Raw genomic sequence first — 16,948 nt, 5'->3', positions numbered from 1 at the left:
AGCTTTCAAAAGAGTTAAAGGACTTCTGTAACCTGATGCAGTAGCTGTCGCAGACGGTGGAGCTGCGACTCCAGCTGCCTGTTGTGATCCTCCAGGAGGTGCATGCGTGCCTCCAGCCGGCCTTTGTGTTGTCGAAGCAGCTTGGCTTCAGCTAGAAGATCGGCCTCGTCTGGATGAGAGGACTGACCCTCAGACTCCCAGGGGGCTCCAGCAGAGGCGCCTCTATCACCATGTTGTTCCTTCAGCTGCTCATACTCCCTCTGCAGTGTCCTGAGATAGTTGATAAGAAACAAAGTACAAGGACAAAAACACACATGAACACCTGGATACCTCGCATTGCCATCATCAAGACTTCTGTTATTCGTTTTATTTTTTCCTCAAATAAATATCACAAATTAAAAACTATGTTTTTACTCAAATTTCAGCAGCCTTTTTATGAACCTGCACAGTGAGGTGCAATGCAAACTTCTTTCATTTAAGTTCACCTCTGCTTTCTGCTCCCAGAGTTAATTCTGACTGATGTGAGTAAATAAACACAAAGGATCTCCTGCCTCCCCCTTCCTCTCCTTCCTCATCTGAGTGCAGAAACATAAGCTGCAGTGCTTTACTTAAGTTGGCATTTATGAGCCTGGCAGTAAAGCTCTCACAGCTCACCCCCTGAGCCGGTGCATGTGTGTAATCAGTGCTAAATCACTTCAGTCGAGCTCCTGGCTCTGCAAAAAGCATCTCAGCAACAATAGACTTTGCAGTCATTCTTCTTACTATGTCCATTTCATTTACAAATCAAGCATTGTGTGTAGGAGCCAATATAGTTAGAAGAAGTGTGTGCCTAGAGTCTCCTTTGGACTGTAAAGTTACAGAAGACAGATTACTCTAAGAAAGCGTGACAAAATAAAGCCTCTTTATTTTTATTATCATGTTTTGAAACATCCGGATTTATAAACTGACTTTCACACTTTTAAAAAGAAAGGTCTTTCTTACTGATCTGAAATTCAGGTAAAATAATCAAAGTTAGTTTGATTGGAGTCCTGATGAAAACCTTTATTTATGCGTTTAATGATTACCTCTGTTCCTCCTCCAGACGGGCGATGGTCTGCTCCAACTCGCCTCTCTCCTCCCTCTCAACAGCCTGCAGTATCTGGGCAGGACTCTGAGGCTGGCTGGACGGGGAGCCTTCGCCGCCCAGAGTCTGGCAGTACTGAATGATCAATGCATGTTCATCATCCCTGTAAAAAGGGTAGAGTTTTAGATGAGTGAAGGCGCTAAAATATCATCATGTCAGTCTCTATTATTTTAACATGAGGAGCAGAAAGTTTTAATCTTCCCTTTGAAATTCATAACAGAAACACATTTTGTGATCTATGATAGGAATTAAGGCAGCAATTTAAAACAAATTACTGATTAATGAAATGACCTTTTGAAGGATAATTATAGGGTAGTAAGAGAAAACTCAAAAAATCTAAAGATGCAATTAAAATTTGACTTTTTCCCCCCACCACTATTGTACTTTAAACACAGGCATATAATGCAGGAAATAGAACCTTAAATGGAAAGAGCTGTTAGGTAACAGCACTAGGCGGGGTTAAAATTTTATGTCCAAAAAGTGTTGGACACCTGATCATGTTAAATATTTTTTTCTAGTCCCCTTCTTCCAATTGGAAAAAAATGATCACACAGCATGGTCACTGTTATGCTGATGACACTCAGCTATATTTGTCCATGAAACCTGATGAAACTAACCCATGCACAGACCACAGGCATGTCGTAAGACATGAAAAGCTGGATGACCTGCAGCGTTCTGCTTTTGAATGAAGACAAAACAGAACTCATTGGATTTGGGTTTCATTTACAGTCAGTCACTTCTGGAAGAGATCAAATTGTCCTCTGCTGATGTAAAAATCCTTGGTGTTATTTTTGACCAGGACTTCTCTTTCAAAACCTGTATTTCACAGGTTTATAGAACTTCATTATTTCATCCAACGGCAAAAAATAAGAACATGCTGTGTAGGAGTGATACTGAAAAACTTGTCCATCCATTTGAAACTTCAAAGCTGGACTAATGGGCGATTAGTATTACTGTCAATAGCTGCGCTTAAAGCAGTTAAAAGTCTTCAGCTGCAGACAGAAATCTGACCAAAATTATAGAGATAGATCTCTCCTACTGGAGCTTCCCTTTAGTGTCTCTAATTTAAAACTAAAATATAATTAACACTTCTCATCACTTATAAAGCCATAAATAATAAGTTTTTGTATCAGATCTAGCCTGGGTGCCATTCCGAACTTAGTCCCGCCCACAAGGTTTGAGGTCGGGAAGTTCGGTCTGGCTCTGCTCCATAGTAGCGCGAGTATAATCGCCCACCCTCTGGCGATCCATTCAAATTGTCAGGGCGGGCTTTATACGATGATAGACAGATGATCAACAGTAACGTAATCAACCATGTGACCAAAGCGCGCTTGGGCGACAACAACAATGGCTGCCGCCGGAGAGTTGAGGTGAGTAGATTCTGCTATTAGGTCTGTTCTAGAAGATATCGACAGCAAATTAATTTTAAAAGAGGAACAGAGAAACGCGATCAAGGCTCATCTTCTTATTCTAGGCGTGAAACTGCACGCTTTGATTTTTGTTGACAACAACTATGCCTGGCTTAACATACGTCACACACTCCGTTGCTCTTATTGGTTGTAGGTCTATCCAATTGAGTGCAGAGGCATTTTTTTTCCTGGTCCGTTCAAAACACGCCCCATAATCACAGCTCTATGGAGCAGTATCAGACTCATATTCTGACTAGAATTGAGTCGGACTACGTCAGGCTATATCAGATCTGTTATAAACAACACAAGCAAGTTATACTGAAAACTTAGTTGACAACTCTTTAAACCAAGCATGGACACACAAGTTTTGTTTTTGGTTTTTACAGATATTAGTTTTAGGGCTGTTTTCAATAATCAATCCAACATATTTCAAAATGAATTTCTGACTCCCAAATCTTCAGGTTAGAAACACAAATATATGTAGGAAAAGTGACCCTAAATATGGTCTGACTATACAGACATTTAGTCAATAAAACATGAACGTAATGTCATATTATTAAAAATTGATATTTTAGTACTCTGTATTATTCTTTTACTAGTATTTTTTTTCTTTTTATTTCTTTAAACGTTACAAAGCATTTGATCAGATAGAAGCAGCAGTTGTTTTCTTCACTGTTTAATTTGTCTATTGTTTTAGTGTACAGTAGTTGTTCCTGGTTATAACAGGGAAAACGAATAAAGGTACACATTGTACATACAATGTCTTGGGTATGTTATTGTCAAAAAAAAAAAAAAAATTTATCCCACATATTGTTTCTTTATCTTAATTTAAAAAAGAACATGAGAAAATAAATAAACCACTAGGCCAATAAACCCTCCTAAAGCTTTATTTTCCCCCAGCTGTCTTTTAACAGCTGGAAATAGCAGACTGATGTAGAAAATGAAGGAAATTATTCAAATGTAAACATATTCCTTTAATTACCTCGAACTTTTAGAGGCTCTAATATGTTTTAAATTTAACGGGAAATATTTGTCATTTAGGACAGGTTTTTCTGTCACCATCTTAGGTACCTTAAACATGTTTCAATATTTGAACAAATTCAACATGATATTCAGAATGTAGAAGCGGGAGTCATCGTTGGATCAGTTGCCTAGTAGCAGGGAGGTTTTTGGTTTAGTTCTTGCCTGGAGCCTTGAGTTGACTTCATGTTTTCCTTTTTTCTACAATAACCCTAATACAATATTTGCATGTTAGGTTAATTAGAGTTCTTTACTTGCCCTTAGGGGTGTGTGTGTGTGTGTGTGTGTGTGTGTGTGTGCGTGTGTGTGTGCGTGTGTGTGGTTTAGCAGTCTCAGTTCTCGTTTAATGAATCTGTTGATCCTCTGAAGAAACAGGCCAAGAGTGAACCCTACCTCTCTCCTATCAACAGGGTTTCTATATATTCTATTAAACAAATTCTAGTTGGAGGTTAGAAATATTGCAACCAAACTTTAACACAATAATAAGACAACAGTATCAACTGATCACCCTGCTAAAATAACTTGATTTAAAGTAAAGGATCTTCAGCTGCCGTATATCTGGTAAAATGAAAAGATCCACAATTCCAGGTGGGACACATGCCAGTCTTAGCTATCTGATTATCCCAGAAGCGAAGGAAGGAATGGGTGATTGAGAGCATGGCTGAGCCACAGCTTTGCAGACAGATTAAAAGATATGATGAAAGAGGAGAAATGGCTTCTGTCTTGTATCTGTAGGAGTATTTATCTGTCATCTCAATGATAATGAGAAGAGGTGGCAGGTCTTCCTGAAGCCCAGCAGTCATCTTTATTCTAGGACACGTCTAACACTTGACAACCACACTTCAGGAAAAAGGGAAGAAAGCTGACTTTTTAAATGATTTATTCACTGTTAAAGCAACTTATTTTGAGAGGCAGTTTGACAGCTTGAAATAAAGTTTGGAAGAGAGAGAGTTCAGTTTTGCCCTAGCTCCACAGAAAGCATTTTCTTAAGAATATTTCAGCTGTCATCATGCCATCTCAACGTAGAATGCAGTATATACTTGTTTCATATATGCATTCATGAAAAACATTAGGATTTACCATTAAAATATTCAGGTCTTACAAAGAAAATGTTCACATAGACGCCTGTGATCGGAGTACTAACACGAGAAAGCCCAGAGGATTTTATGGTGGTGAGCTGGCCAGGACTGACTACAGGAAGCCATTCCCTATCCTGGTATGAAACATGTTAAATGACAATAATGTCATCTGTCCTGCTTTTAAAATTATTTTATTTCAAGCTCATCTGCCCAAAACACAACATAGAAAACATTCTAGTTTTTGTACATGTTCTCTTTTGTAAACCTCTTTCAGGCATTCAGGGTGAGAGCAAAGGATACCTTGATGCAGCGCTCAGGCAGGAGAATTATTTAGAGATTCTAACTTTATTTAAAGGAGTATTAAAATTAGGGACACCCTTGAGATAATTTATTACTGCACAGTTAAACAGCGGTATATTAGTCAGGTCAATAACTATCCACTATTGACTTCTGCTCTATATATGTTAAATAGTTTATACTTTTATACTTTACTGTATGTGGCTTGCTTTTGTGTTTTTGAATAATGCTTGTCTGTGATCAAGCTGGATAAGATCCATTTTGGTCCTGTGTTTTAAAACTGCTGATACTTTATTCTAAACACTTTAAGCCAGTAATTGTATTTTCTTTCCCTCTAATGAACATGCATTCCCCAAAAGACTGAATGTGATTCACGAAATATTTCTAACATCCCTTTTTAATCAAGAAAATAGAAACACTATATTAAATGTTTTAGTCCATAGCGCTAATCCCCGTCACACATTTTATAAAGATTTAGTAAAAGTAGGTCCTAGCAACACTAATTGTTTGCACAGCATAGACAAATACTGGACTTCTTTTTAACTTTTATAATTAAGAAATCCTTCTCTGTTTGGAAGTATTGAAAAGCTAAGACACCCTAATTACACAGAACATGTGTAGTTAGGGTGTCTAACCTTTTCAGTATTTCAAAAAGATTTTCTGATGTTTAAAATCTACACACGAATGACATAAATTTAAAAAACTAAGACAGAAAATGAATGTCGCATATCTCCTGCTGCAACAGGGAGAAACACACACATACACAGTCTTACATTTCACCCTGAAATATGCTTATACTGTAGAAGGAAAAAAAAAAACCCAGGATGATGAAAAAAGGCTCCTGCTGAGAAACCTAAAATCTGGCAGTAATATCATATTCTGGGGGAGAGGGACGGGGGTCCAGCACACACAGAGTGGCTAATTATGCATGTTCTGGAAGACCCAGGGACTGGCAGGGGAATGTGGAGGCAAACAAGAGGGGATCATTACCAGTGAAAATGAGAACTATGGGAGGTAGTGCTGCCTCAGTGCCCCCTGCCATGAGATCATGGGATGACGAAGGGCAGCCAGTGATACAGGCATAATAAAACAATGTCAGAGTGGTATAGCAGGGGATTAAAATGTAAATAATAGGTGGATTGTGAATTTGAGTGTCCTATTGAGGTAGAAAACCCGGAGGGACTCGTTACTCAACAACAGACAAGCATATAAAGCAAGCCTTCTCTATTTAACCAAGATGAGCACTGCTGATGCATCAGATGCACAGGACAAACACCAGAGAGAAAGAGCGAGTAAAGAAGATATTTAAAAATAGTAAAAAATCTAAGTTGTAAGATGATGGAAGATGACTGCAGGAAATGAGGTACAGTTTGTTAAAACTTTTTGCCTTAATTTTAGCTTCCAGGTGGAGAACTATGTCTAAACACTCTGGAGTCATTTCTCAGTCCCAGTGCCCAAAGAGTAAAACATGATTATTATGCAATCAGCAATAATCAAAAGGCCTAGAAGGAAAAAGAAAGAGATTATAGGGAGAGATGAAAGCCTACATAAGCGGCAAAAGAACAAAGAACATATTAAAAAGTAGAGACAAAGGCCAGCATCATGTTGAGGACAGGAAAGTATGCAATAACAAAGCCACTAATTACTAAACTGTGCTGTATCTGGAGGACAGAGACAACATCAATTTACTAATTTAGAATTCCCCTTTAGATAAAAGGCTATACAAAACAAAAATAACGCATTCACTGAAGCAAAACTCACTCACAAAGCAATTATTGATATCAATATACAACTGGCAGAGAGTCTGGAACTGTGGTTGTAAAATTTGAATAATCATAAAATGAGCCAAAACTCAAACAGGCATGTAATTGGCAAACGCAACCATCTGTGTTAAAGTGTGTCCGTTTCCATAAACAGAAATGCTGCTACCTTCAGTAGTCCAGTGGTGCATGGACATAGTTTTTGTGGACATGGGTGTCCTCAAGAAATAAAGAGATGGCAAGAAACTACTAAACCCAAGAAAAATCCAATTTGAGACTTTTTATAACATTCAAGTATTACAGAAAAAAAGACAAAGGGATGAAATTAAAAGTTATTTGAGAAGAAATCCTGACCTTTTACACTACACAGGAGAGAAATTATTTTTCTCTCCACAGGAGACCCTAGTTTTGCTTGTAGTTAGATTTTTTTTTTGTCTAATTTTATAAGAGCAATATGTGAAATTAAAAATCCTGCAATCATCAATTCACAATTTATCGGACTGGCTTTTGATTAGAGAGTTTATACTCAAGAGACTGAAACTATAAAGAAGCAAGCTCCTCCTACGTCTAGGTCTGGAGTCCTCATATAAAAGCAGAGCGATAAATAACGCACCAAAGGAAGCAGTGAAATAAATCAAACAGAAGTTGTCAAGTTTAGACTTAATCAACTGTAATAATATTTTACAGGTTTTTATCAGAGGACTTGATAACTGTGGAGGAGCAGTACATACATCCTTATTGGCCGACATTAACCTCAGAAGGATGCAGCCATTGATATTAATATTATTTAATCATGTTTTAAAGTATTTTTGCTTTATATGCTATGCTGGCTTTTTAACTTATCGGCACTAGTGTCTTTGTTCCTCCGATACTTTTTTTTGTAATTCTTAAAGATAGAAAAAACACTACAATTATAATGCTCTAAAGTTACAATTCACAAATAGTTTTGAAACATATTACACACAATTTTTGTACTTGTACTTAAAATTTGAACAGGTAATTCCAAAAAAAGTAAAGAAAAAACAATCCACTGGACTGGTTTCCAAGTTTGAAGATGTTTCGCTTCCCATCCAGGAAGCTTTTTCAATTTAAAATTTCAGAATAAGCGTTGCGTTTGAAGGTTTATATAGTAGCACAAAAACTTGTTTTGGCTTAGAAAACACACAAATGGAATCAGAAGAACCTTAGGGAATAATTTTGGGTTCTTTGTTAGCCTGCAATATCCGATACTGGGTTATGCCTCTGAAAGGGGGTCGTTAGGGGCAATTGTTGGCTGGGCTGCCCAGGTGAAATGTTTTGGTCCCCTGCATGGCGATGAGGATTGAGATGATAGCAGAGAGGAATCAACTCTATCGCTGCATTGTAGGTTTTTAAGAGCTGAGTACCCTGTTTAAGGTTGTTTTTTCCTTCTTAACATAGATGGCTTCCTTCACACTTCTTTCAAACCACCCGTCTTCTTTATCCAAAATGTGAACATTCAGGTCCTCTAAGTGTCCCTTGTCCTTAAGGTGAAAGTGTTGCTGTGTTGAGCCATGCGTCTGTGGAGAGGTTGTTTGGTTCCTCCAATATAAAGATCAGAGGATTCCTCACTGCATTGAAATGCATACACCAATCCGTGTCTTCAAAATTGGAAACCAAGCCTAGTGGATTGTTTTTTTTTTTTACTTTTTTGGAATTACTATGACCTGGATGACAGAATCGTCACCAGCATTTGAACGGTGTAAAAAACCAAAAATCTGTACTTTTGTTTTTTTTTTTTTATTCTACAATTACAAAACTTGTAATGTGACTGCAACTTCAAATTCACACTTACAATGCACAACTAGTTTTGATTCAAAATTACCATCATATACAACTTCTTACCTTTCAAAGTTGGAAAGGTTCCCTTTGTGTGCTAATCAAGTTCACCATGGAACAAAGTATTCATGTCTTTGCACATGTATTTCAGAAGGAAGCTACTAAGTTGCCGGGTACTGAAGTCTCCCAGCCAAGACAGCTGCATTTAAAATTTGTGCTAATATTTATTCATTTCAAATTTACTCTATATTTTAAAATTTTCTGTTTTTGTAACTTTTTGGCATGGCTGCTTTATAGCTTTTATTATTCATATATTCATTATGTTACTTTGTAAAACTGGTATTTTTCACCTCAGCTAACACGAGAATTTGGGATTCAAAGCAGAGAGATTTCTTTGAATACATTTTATTTATTCTGCTCTTGTTGGACTGAAATAAAACTTTCAGTGAACATACATTCACTGAATCCTACAGTGCATTAATTAAAGTGCCATGGGAACAGGTGTGAGTAGGAGCAAAAGGTAACAGTCAGAAATTCAGGGAGAGCAGGATAAAAGCAAAAAGTCCAACTCAGGGATGAAGTTCAGACCCATAACTTACTGAAGCTTCACAGCAGCTACACTGGTGGATTTAAAACAGGGGATAAGACACTCCTGTTTGATGACTGTAAATATTTTAGACACTAATGATAGTTAGTTTAACAAAGGAGTCAAAGAAGCCATCTTTGTTAAAGATGTACAACCAATTATAAACAGGAGAGGTCGCAATAGATTTCTTCTCTCTAATACCCGACTGGTCCTCCCAGCAGCTACTCAGAGATCACTGCTTAGGGATGTGGGCTAAGGAGCTCATATAGGATTTTAAGGGACATGTTCTGACTGATAAGCAACAACGACGCAAACATTACACTTCGGGATGGGAATCGAAAACTGGTTCCTGTTCAGAACTGTGTGCTCCAATTCCATGGCACCGTTTGGCAGCTCGCTTAACGATTCTCTTTACGGTTCCAGGCAGCACCACAGCCTCTGGGCAGCATGACTTACATCACGTTTTTTTACGCAAATTATTCGGTAAATAAGTACGACGTGACCATGCGTAAGTCTAGAAAAGCAAAACAAAAAATAAAAAGGGCGTTCCATCGGGTAAAGCGATCGAACGTTTGGCTTCATTTTAAGGAAGAGAAAGATGACAAAAAGGCGCTTTGCAATCATTGCAAAGTGGCAATTACATCTGCAGGATAAAATACATCCAACATGCAGAAACACCTGCGCACACAACATGGCATATTTTAACAAATGCCGTGTTTTTGATGCTTCCGGACAGAAGTTTAAGTTACGGCCAGCATGGAAGGCAACTCTGGTGGTAAGTAGCTAGTTTTACATCACTGGCTGTGCTTAATACAGTTCCTAGTAAATAATATGCATTTCTGGAAATAAACCATTTCCTATCTCTCTTTGGGGTTATTAAAGCAGTTCAGGGAGCGAGAGAAAGGTGACGCTCGTTTATTTAAATTGGGAGAGATGAGTTTATTACCCGAAATTGTACTATAATACTTTTTCATTAAACGGATGCCTTCTCCATTAGATTTAGATGACTGTGAGGAGACGGGTAGCCTGGCTGGATCAGAGGCTGGCAGCTCCCCTTCACTGCTTTTGCAGAGGCAGGCAGAAATAGAATGTCCCAGGCGAAGGTAGACGAATGTCACTGTGCACTTACCAAGTTCATTGTTTCACAGAATCGATAAGAGAATCGATAAGGAATCGAATCATTTCACAGAATCGATAAGGAATCGTATCGTTTCACAGAATCGATAAGGAATCAAATCGTTTCACAATCTTATCAATTCCCAACCCTACTTACACTATATAAATATGTGGACACTGACAGTGACATTAAGGACCCCATCAGTGTGATTGTTCTTACTACACCATATTTTTGTCAATGCCCAACAAACATTTTTTTGTGCTTACATGAACATATTTAATTGGTTTAAATCAGTAGAAACATAAGTAAGGTCCTATTGATTCTTAAGGTTTCCATTTTATTGAGTTTCCCAAGGTGCAACTTTGTTGAGATCAAATAGCTTTTTGTAACTCAACATCAAAAGTAAAAAAAAAAGTTTATTTTGAGTAAATTGGTGCTACAGATCTGGCTTTGCTAAAAGAGATTTAAACCTCAAAGCCCTCAGTTCAATGCCACCAAATGTAAATTCTCTTGCATAAAAGTGTGGATGTTTTGATGATCTATTGAGTATTTGAATAATAGATACACAGAGTGTTGTTATATTTGGAGAATAAAAGTTCTTTGCTCTTCTATTGTTCCTATAGTAGGAATAATAGCGCTCTTTCATTTCCATATTTATATGCATCAGCAGGAGAGAGCAAATCCACATCCATAATGGTGTTTTGAATATGGTTGCTTCACGTCATTATCCTTCATCAAACCTTTATCTTCCTCACCTCATTACTGCGGCGCTGTGTTTGGTAGACTGTTACTTTTACGTCTTTTTTCCTCAAAAAAAGAAGGCATTGTTAATGGCTTCAGCTTCTGAAAATGCCACACTACACAACACAATAGGGAACAGTGGTAATGTGTCTGTGCCACATTACCAAACTTACAAAACAGGAATATAAATCCCCCTGAGCTTCCATCGCCAGCCGCACACTGAAAATGTTTCTTGCTCTTTATATGCTTCCTCTCTTTCCGGTAATCGATCCAGTAAAGAACAATGAGCGGACAGCTTTTAGAAGTCTTCAGAAGAACACTTGCATTTGCAAAGAAACTATTCCCTATGGGATGTGGTCCACGTGATACATCAGCAAGGGATGCAATCTAGATCACAATGAAGCCAAATGTTTCATTTTATCCTAACCGAGGATTATCCCTAGTCTTAAACATTTCCCCACTTGAATAGCTAGTGCTTTGCAGGAAATATTTCCTTGAAAAATGAAAAGATAATGGTTCCCTTTGTAGAAATCCCCAAACTATGTCAGTTTCTCTTAACACATCATGATGGAAAACATTCAGCTCTCCAGACAGTTTTATTTAAGCTTTGAGACACAGAGAAACAGTTTTCCCGCCAGGATGTAAAAATATAATATATCCCAAAAGTCCTTAACTTATGAAATTTTAGCACATTTTTCTCAAAGACAATAACAGTAGCAGATGTGCCAATCTGTTATAAAATGGAGAGAGCAGAGAGACAACATGGCTAAAAGAATTTCATTCCTAAATCCATGTTCAAGTTAAGTTTTCCTGAAGCCACGTCCAGAACCTGAGTTCAGAAAAACAGACTGTCTGCAACTTCCTCTGAGTTATAAGAATAACTAGAATAATCCAAAAGCAACTCAAGAAGTGACTACATGGTACCCAACCAAATGCTAACATGTTTTTAGCAGCTTTTTTTATAAAATTAAGCAAATTTATCTCATCTTGTATTTGGTAGCTACTGGCGTCACTACCGGATCCGTCCTTGAAGCACGATCTGTACCATCAGCTCATTTGCCCAAACATGCATCTGGGTCGCCCTTCGTAAAAAATTACCTTGATTACGCTTTTCCCTAACTAAGAGTAGTAAACGTATTGATCTATAATGCATTAAAGTTTAATAATGTATTTAATAAGAAAATACACACAATTAAATCCTTTCTGTTTTATCAGTTGTCTGTGCCGGCAATGGAATCATACGCTACTTCTGGGAGCTAACTTTTTCAGCTAAACATAAATATAGTCTTTTTGAGGTTTTTTTTTTTTTTTGGTATATAGTGCGTTATCTAAAAAAAAAGCATGTTTATCTGCATGGTTTAATCATATTTTGCCAGACTGCTCTGAGCATGTGCCTGATGATGACGTCATACAAGCAGTTTAACAGAGAAAATGTAAAAAGCATCAAATCGTCTCGGAAAATTCCTTAAATTTTTTTAGAGATACAGTATAGCGTTATTTATTGATTTAAGGATAAAAGTAAGTACTTTTAGTACCATAATTACATTATTTTTGGCAACCTGGATTTATATCTGGTATATGGTAGCCTACGGACTGCGCTTCTGGTACAGATCGGGTAGTGACAACTGGCTCCATTGTCTTCATAAGCTAGCAAAAGAACTTAAAAGGTCCCTAACCCTAACTATTCTCTCAGAAACAAACGCAAAGTGTTAAGAATGTTATCCGTGATCCGCACAAAAACATTAACTCTCTTGATCAAATATGCCCCAAAGAAAGTTTTCACAAGCTTTCTTGTGAAAGCAGACCTAATCTACCAGTTTTTGTGGCTAAAATATAATCCTTAAAGCTTCTCAAGTTTGCTTTGCAATCAATGAAAAGGTGACAGTGATTTAGGAATCCTTGCAGTAATTTTCCTAAATCAAGAGGAGAATTTCTAGCCTGGGTGCCATTCCGAACTTAGTCCCGCCCACAAGGTTTGAGGTTGGGAAGTTCGGTCTGGCATTGCTCCATAGTAGCGCGAGTATGATCGCCCACCCTCTGGCGATCCAATCAAATTGTCAGGGCGGGCTTTATACGATGATGGACAGATGATCAACAGTAACGTAATCAACCATGTGACCAAAGCGCGCTTGGGTGACAACAACAATGGCTGCCGCCGGAGAGTTGAGGTGAGTAGATTCTGCTATTAGGTCTGTTCTAGAAGATATCGACAGCAAATTCATTTTAAAAGAGGAACAAAGAAACGCGATTAAGGCTCATCTACTTATTTTAGGCGTGCAACTGCAACTGTACGCTTTGATTATTGTTGACAACAACTATGCATCGCTTATTGGCTTATTGGTACACACATTATTGGTTGTAGGTCTATCCAATTGAGTGCAGAGGCATTTTTTTTCCTGGTTCGTTCAAAACACGCCCCATAATCATAGCTCTATGGAGCAGTATCAGACTCATATTCTGACTAGAATTGAGTAGGACTACGTCAGGCTAGAGAATTTCACTTATCCGCACTAATTTGGGGGTTTTTAGCATTAATTTGAAATTCAAATAAAAACGGTGCTCCATCCTAAACAAAAGTAAATGAAATCCCAGTCTACAATTGGAAAAAATGTTTGGATAAAAAAAGTAAAATGGAAAAATATGTTGAAAATCATTATGCATAATGGCTTACATGCTTCCTGTGGCTGAGCTGCTGTCAGTGGGGAGAGAGCCATTGGATCGTTCCATTTGAGCCAACCTGGAAAACAAAACAAAAAAAACTGTTAAAATGAAAGCCTTCAAAGGCTGTTAGGACATCGTTAAAACACAGAGCACTGCTGCTAACAAACGAGGACATCAACACCTCAGTGGGCGAGCTGTTCAAAATGTAAAAACGTGCCGTCAAGTCAGCAGGAACGCTCACTGACAAAGAAATATAAAAAGATCATCTAAGTTTAGCACATGCACATTATATATACATTAATGAATGCAGTCACCAAAATGGAAGAGCATTTGTGGATGATTATGTGTGGCAGACATGAGGTTGTGGAGAGTGAAAATAGATACGGTAAAAACATTTATGATTTCATAATTGCAAATCCACTCAAAGCAAGGCAGTTATGCTAATTAAGTCAATTCCTAGAGCTTATATGCAAAAAAAAAAAACTAAAACAAAGAGTAGGGATAAAGTACTGTGTATTATTGTTAATTTTGAAAATATGAAAGAGTTTACATAGAAGACATAAATCTTAGATATAACCATTTTGTTTCAGCTTATTTGAGGAACTGTGATGGCATTGCTTTTCATTTATAATTTCCAACTTATTGAACTGAAGCGCATTACTGAATCAAGTTTTCAGCATGTTTTAGTCACAGATGTGTCCACGGTGTTCACGCAGCTGAATATTAGTTTGGTTCCATTATAATTTGTGTGTTCATCCAGTAAGTCTTTTTGAAGCTGAAATTTGACGCATTTTTCGCCAAAGGAGTGGATAAACTTCAAATGTCAATGCACAGCAAATTTGACAGGAAAGGATCCTGAGTTCTCGTTATGCTGCTATAGAGCAATGATACTAAAGGACCTAAACACCTGGACACAACTTTCTGTACTCCTCTGGTCATGAAAGACAAACCCATAATTGTTGCAAAATTAAGGGGTAGTTCAGTTTTCAAAATTTTTATAAAGTTTACAAAACATACTCTGATTGAACATAAGTGAAATGAGCCAAAACATACGGTCTAGAGAGGGCCCCCTTCAAAACTGAGTCAAAGGGAGGCAGTTTGGAGTAGACCAATTATAACTGTGGACAGGTGGAGATGTGTAATTAACAGTTATATAAATCGTTTAGAGTAATTGCTTCAAAAGGTTGTGCAATAATACAAGTCCTATTCAGTTTAGAGTTTCTATTTATTCTGCTGAGTAGCAATTCAAATGCAATGGTAGATTTTTAGGTTTAATAATCAGTAAAATTGTATTAATCAGTACTTTTGTCAGGAAGCTATTCCAGTGATATTTTGCTTTTATTAACAGAGGGGTGATTTCAAGTTTGCCCATGTGTGTAATGACACTTTTACTTACAATTCTACATTTGCCGTTTTTTTTTTTACTTCTTTTTGCTGATCTTTAAAGATTTAACTCCAAGTTTATCTTCTTTTTATCCATATGGAATAAACCGATCTATGTGCATCATAAAGATTAAGCAATGGTGACAAGGAAAGATTGGTTTTAACAGAAGAGTTTCAATCTTCAAACCCTTGGTTGATCTAAAATTAAAGAGAGTCTGTCTTACGTTTACCAAAAATATCCTAATATCCTCGTTCCTTAGGACATTTGGCCAGTTAAATGAATTTTGGCCAATGTTGTGTGGAATGATAAGAAAAGTTGGACTTTCTGAAAGATGTTTGTCTCGTTAGACAAGCTGATTTCAGAAAAGTGCCGCTTTCAATCACAGTGATACTGTAATGGTCTGGATCTGCTTTGCTAACTCAGGACCTGGACAACTTACGGAAAATAAAATTGTGGCTGCGTTCACACTGCAGATCTTAATGCTCAGAATTTTGTTTTGTTTGAAATTTGTGAGATTTATTTACGTTGCCGTTCACATTTCCAAATATATGCAAATAGTATGTGATCTCCTGTGTGAACTGTATTCACACAACCTAAGTGTCCCGGATGCGCAGTAGAGGAAGCAATGACGTCACAAGAAAGTGTGCTATGCGTTTACCGAAGTAAACATGGATGGTAGTGCTGGAGCACATCTAACGATCCTTCATTTGTTTCCCAATTTTTTAAAAACATCTTTTCCTAATTGGTTAAAAAAAAAAGCTCTCCACATTATCGTCCGCCATGGTTGTTGTTTTTGTTGCAGCTTCTGAGTGTCAAGACGCAGAATAGTGACCTTTGTCAAGTATTAATGAATCAGGTCGGATAAATGCGACCTGGACGTTCAGACACAGGTTGTATTTGAAAAGATCAGATTGGTATCGGATTCAGAACCACATAGCCAAGTGGCCTGGGTCATCCCGGAAAAGAATTGGATCAGTGTTGTTCAGACTGCGATGAAAACAGGTTGCATATGGGCAAAAAAAATCTGATTTGGGTCACTTCAAAATACAGTGTGAATGTAGCTTAAGTGCTCTGCCTTCATTAAGAACATCCCACAGGAGTATGTGCAGTCAATGGTGTTTGACCTTAAGCCCAAGTGCACTTGGATTATAAAGCAGGACAATGAATCAGATTCAGCGAGTCTAACTGACTAGCAAAAAAAAAAAAGCAACAGAGAGGTTTGGAGTGGCCTAGTTAAAATCCAGACTTACCATGATTTGCACAACCAGTTAATAGGTTTAGATGGTATTTACATGTCCTGTATGGCCATTGGTTAATGATAACTTCTGTTTACATATATGAATACACAGCTATTTAAAAACAACATTCACCATTTATTTAGGGTATTTATTTTAGATAAATCTGTAACCTGTGAGACAACAAGCTAAACTATAAAGATTCTATAATGAGGGAAATACATCTTTAAGGGGAATGCCGTCTTTTTTACATTGGGCCCTTGATTTTACATTATTACATCATGTTCTACTCACCGACAGTTCTAGTTAAACAGTTCAACTGAAACATCATTAGTTCAACTTTTTTATTTTCTTTAGTCCAACTGTTTTTAATATTCTTTTTTGTTTCTGCATTTTTTTAATTTTTTCTACTTGCTTTGATTCTGTTTTGTTTTCCTAAATTTTAATCATATAAAGCACTTTGCATTGTCTTTGTACTGAATTGTGCTATACAAATACATTTTCCTTGCCTTGCCTTACCCATATGAGTTTTAGGAAGATGTTACCTGGATATAACCTTTCCGAATGTCTTCAGAACGGCTCCAAATGACACAAAACTCATATGGGTGAGTAGAACATGATGTAATAACGTAAAATCAAGGGCCCAATGTGAAACAAAATGCTGTTCCCCTTTAACGCTCAGTATTTAGTTTTTTATACATGTCTAACTAACTTGCTGAAAGAATGATGAAAAAAGTGC

At 37.3% G+C, this 16,948-nt stretch overlaps 1 protein-coding gene across 8 annotated transcripts in view; it reads right to left on the bottom strand.

Annotated features, from left to right (window-relative positions):
• utrn (utrophin) overlaps positions 1-16,948 on the bottom strand; it is a 207,941-nt gene that overhangs the window by 15,172 nt on the left and 175,821 nt on the right. For all 8 annotated transcript variants that reach the window (XM_038274309.1, XM_038274312.1, XM_038274311.1 and 5 more), the window contains 3 exons: positions 13,601-13,666; positions 1,065-1,226; positions 33-270 (listed from right to left, as the gene is read on the bottom strand). In XM_038274309.1, coding sequence (XP_038130237.1) covers positions 33-270; positions 1,065-1,226; positions 13,601-13,666 — 466 coding nt within the window. The remainder of the gene's footprint in view (positions 1-32; positions 271-1,064; positions 1,227-13,600; positions 13,667-16,948) is intronic.

This window comes from Cyprinodon tularosa, unplaced genomic scaffold, assembly GCF_016077235.1.
Source record: "Cyprinodon tularosa strain WSP-4 unplaced genomic scaffold, ASM1607723v1 ctg907, whole genome shotgun sequence".
Lineage (NCBI taxonomy): Eukaryota > Metazoa > Chordata > Actinopteri > Cyprinodontiformes > Cyprinodontidae > Cyprinodon > Cyprinodon tularosa.
The sequence above is the reverse complement of the archived record's forward strand: the minus strand, read 5'-3'. Positions and strand labels throughout refer to the sequence as shown.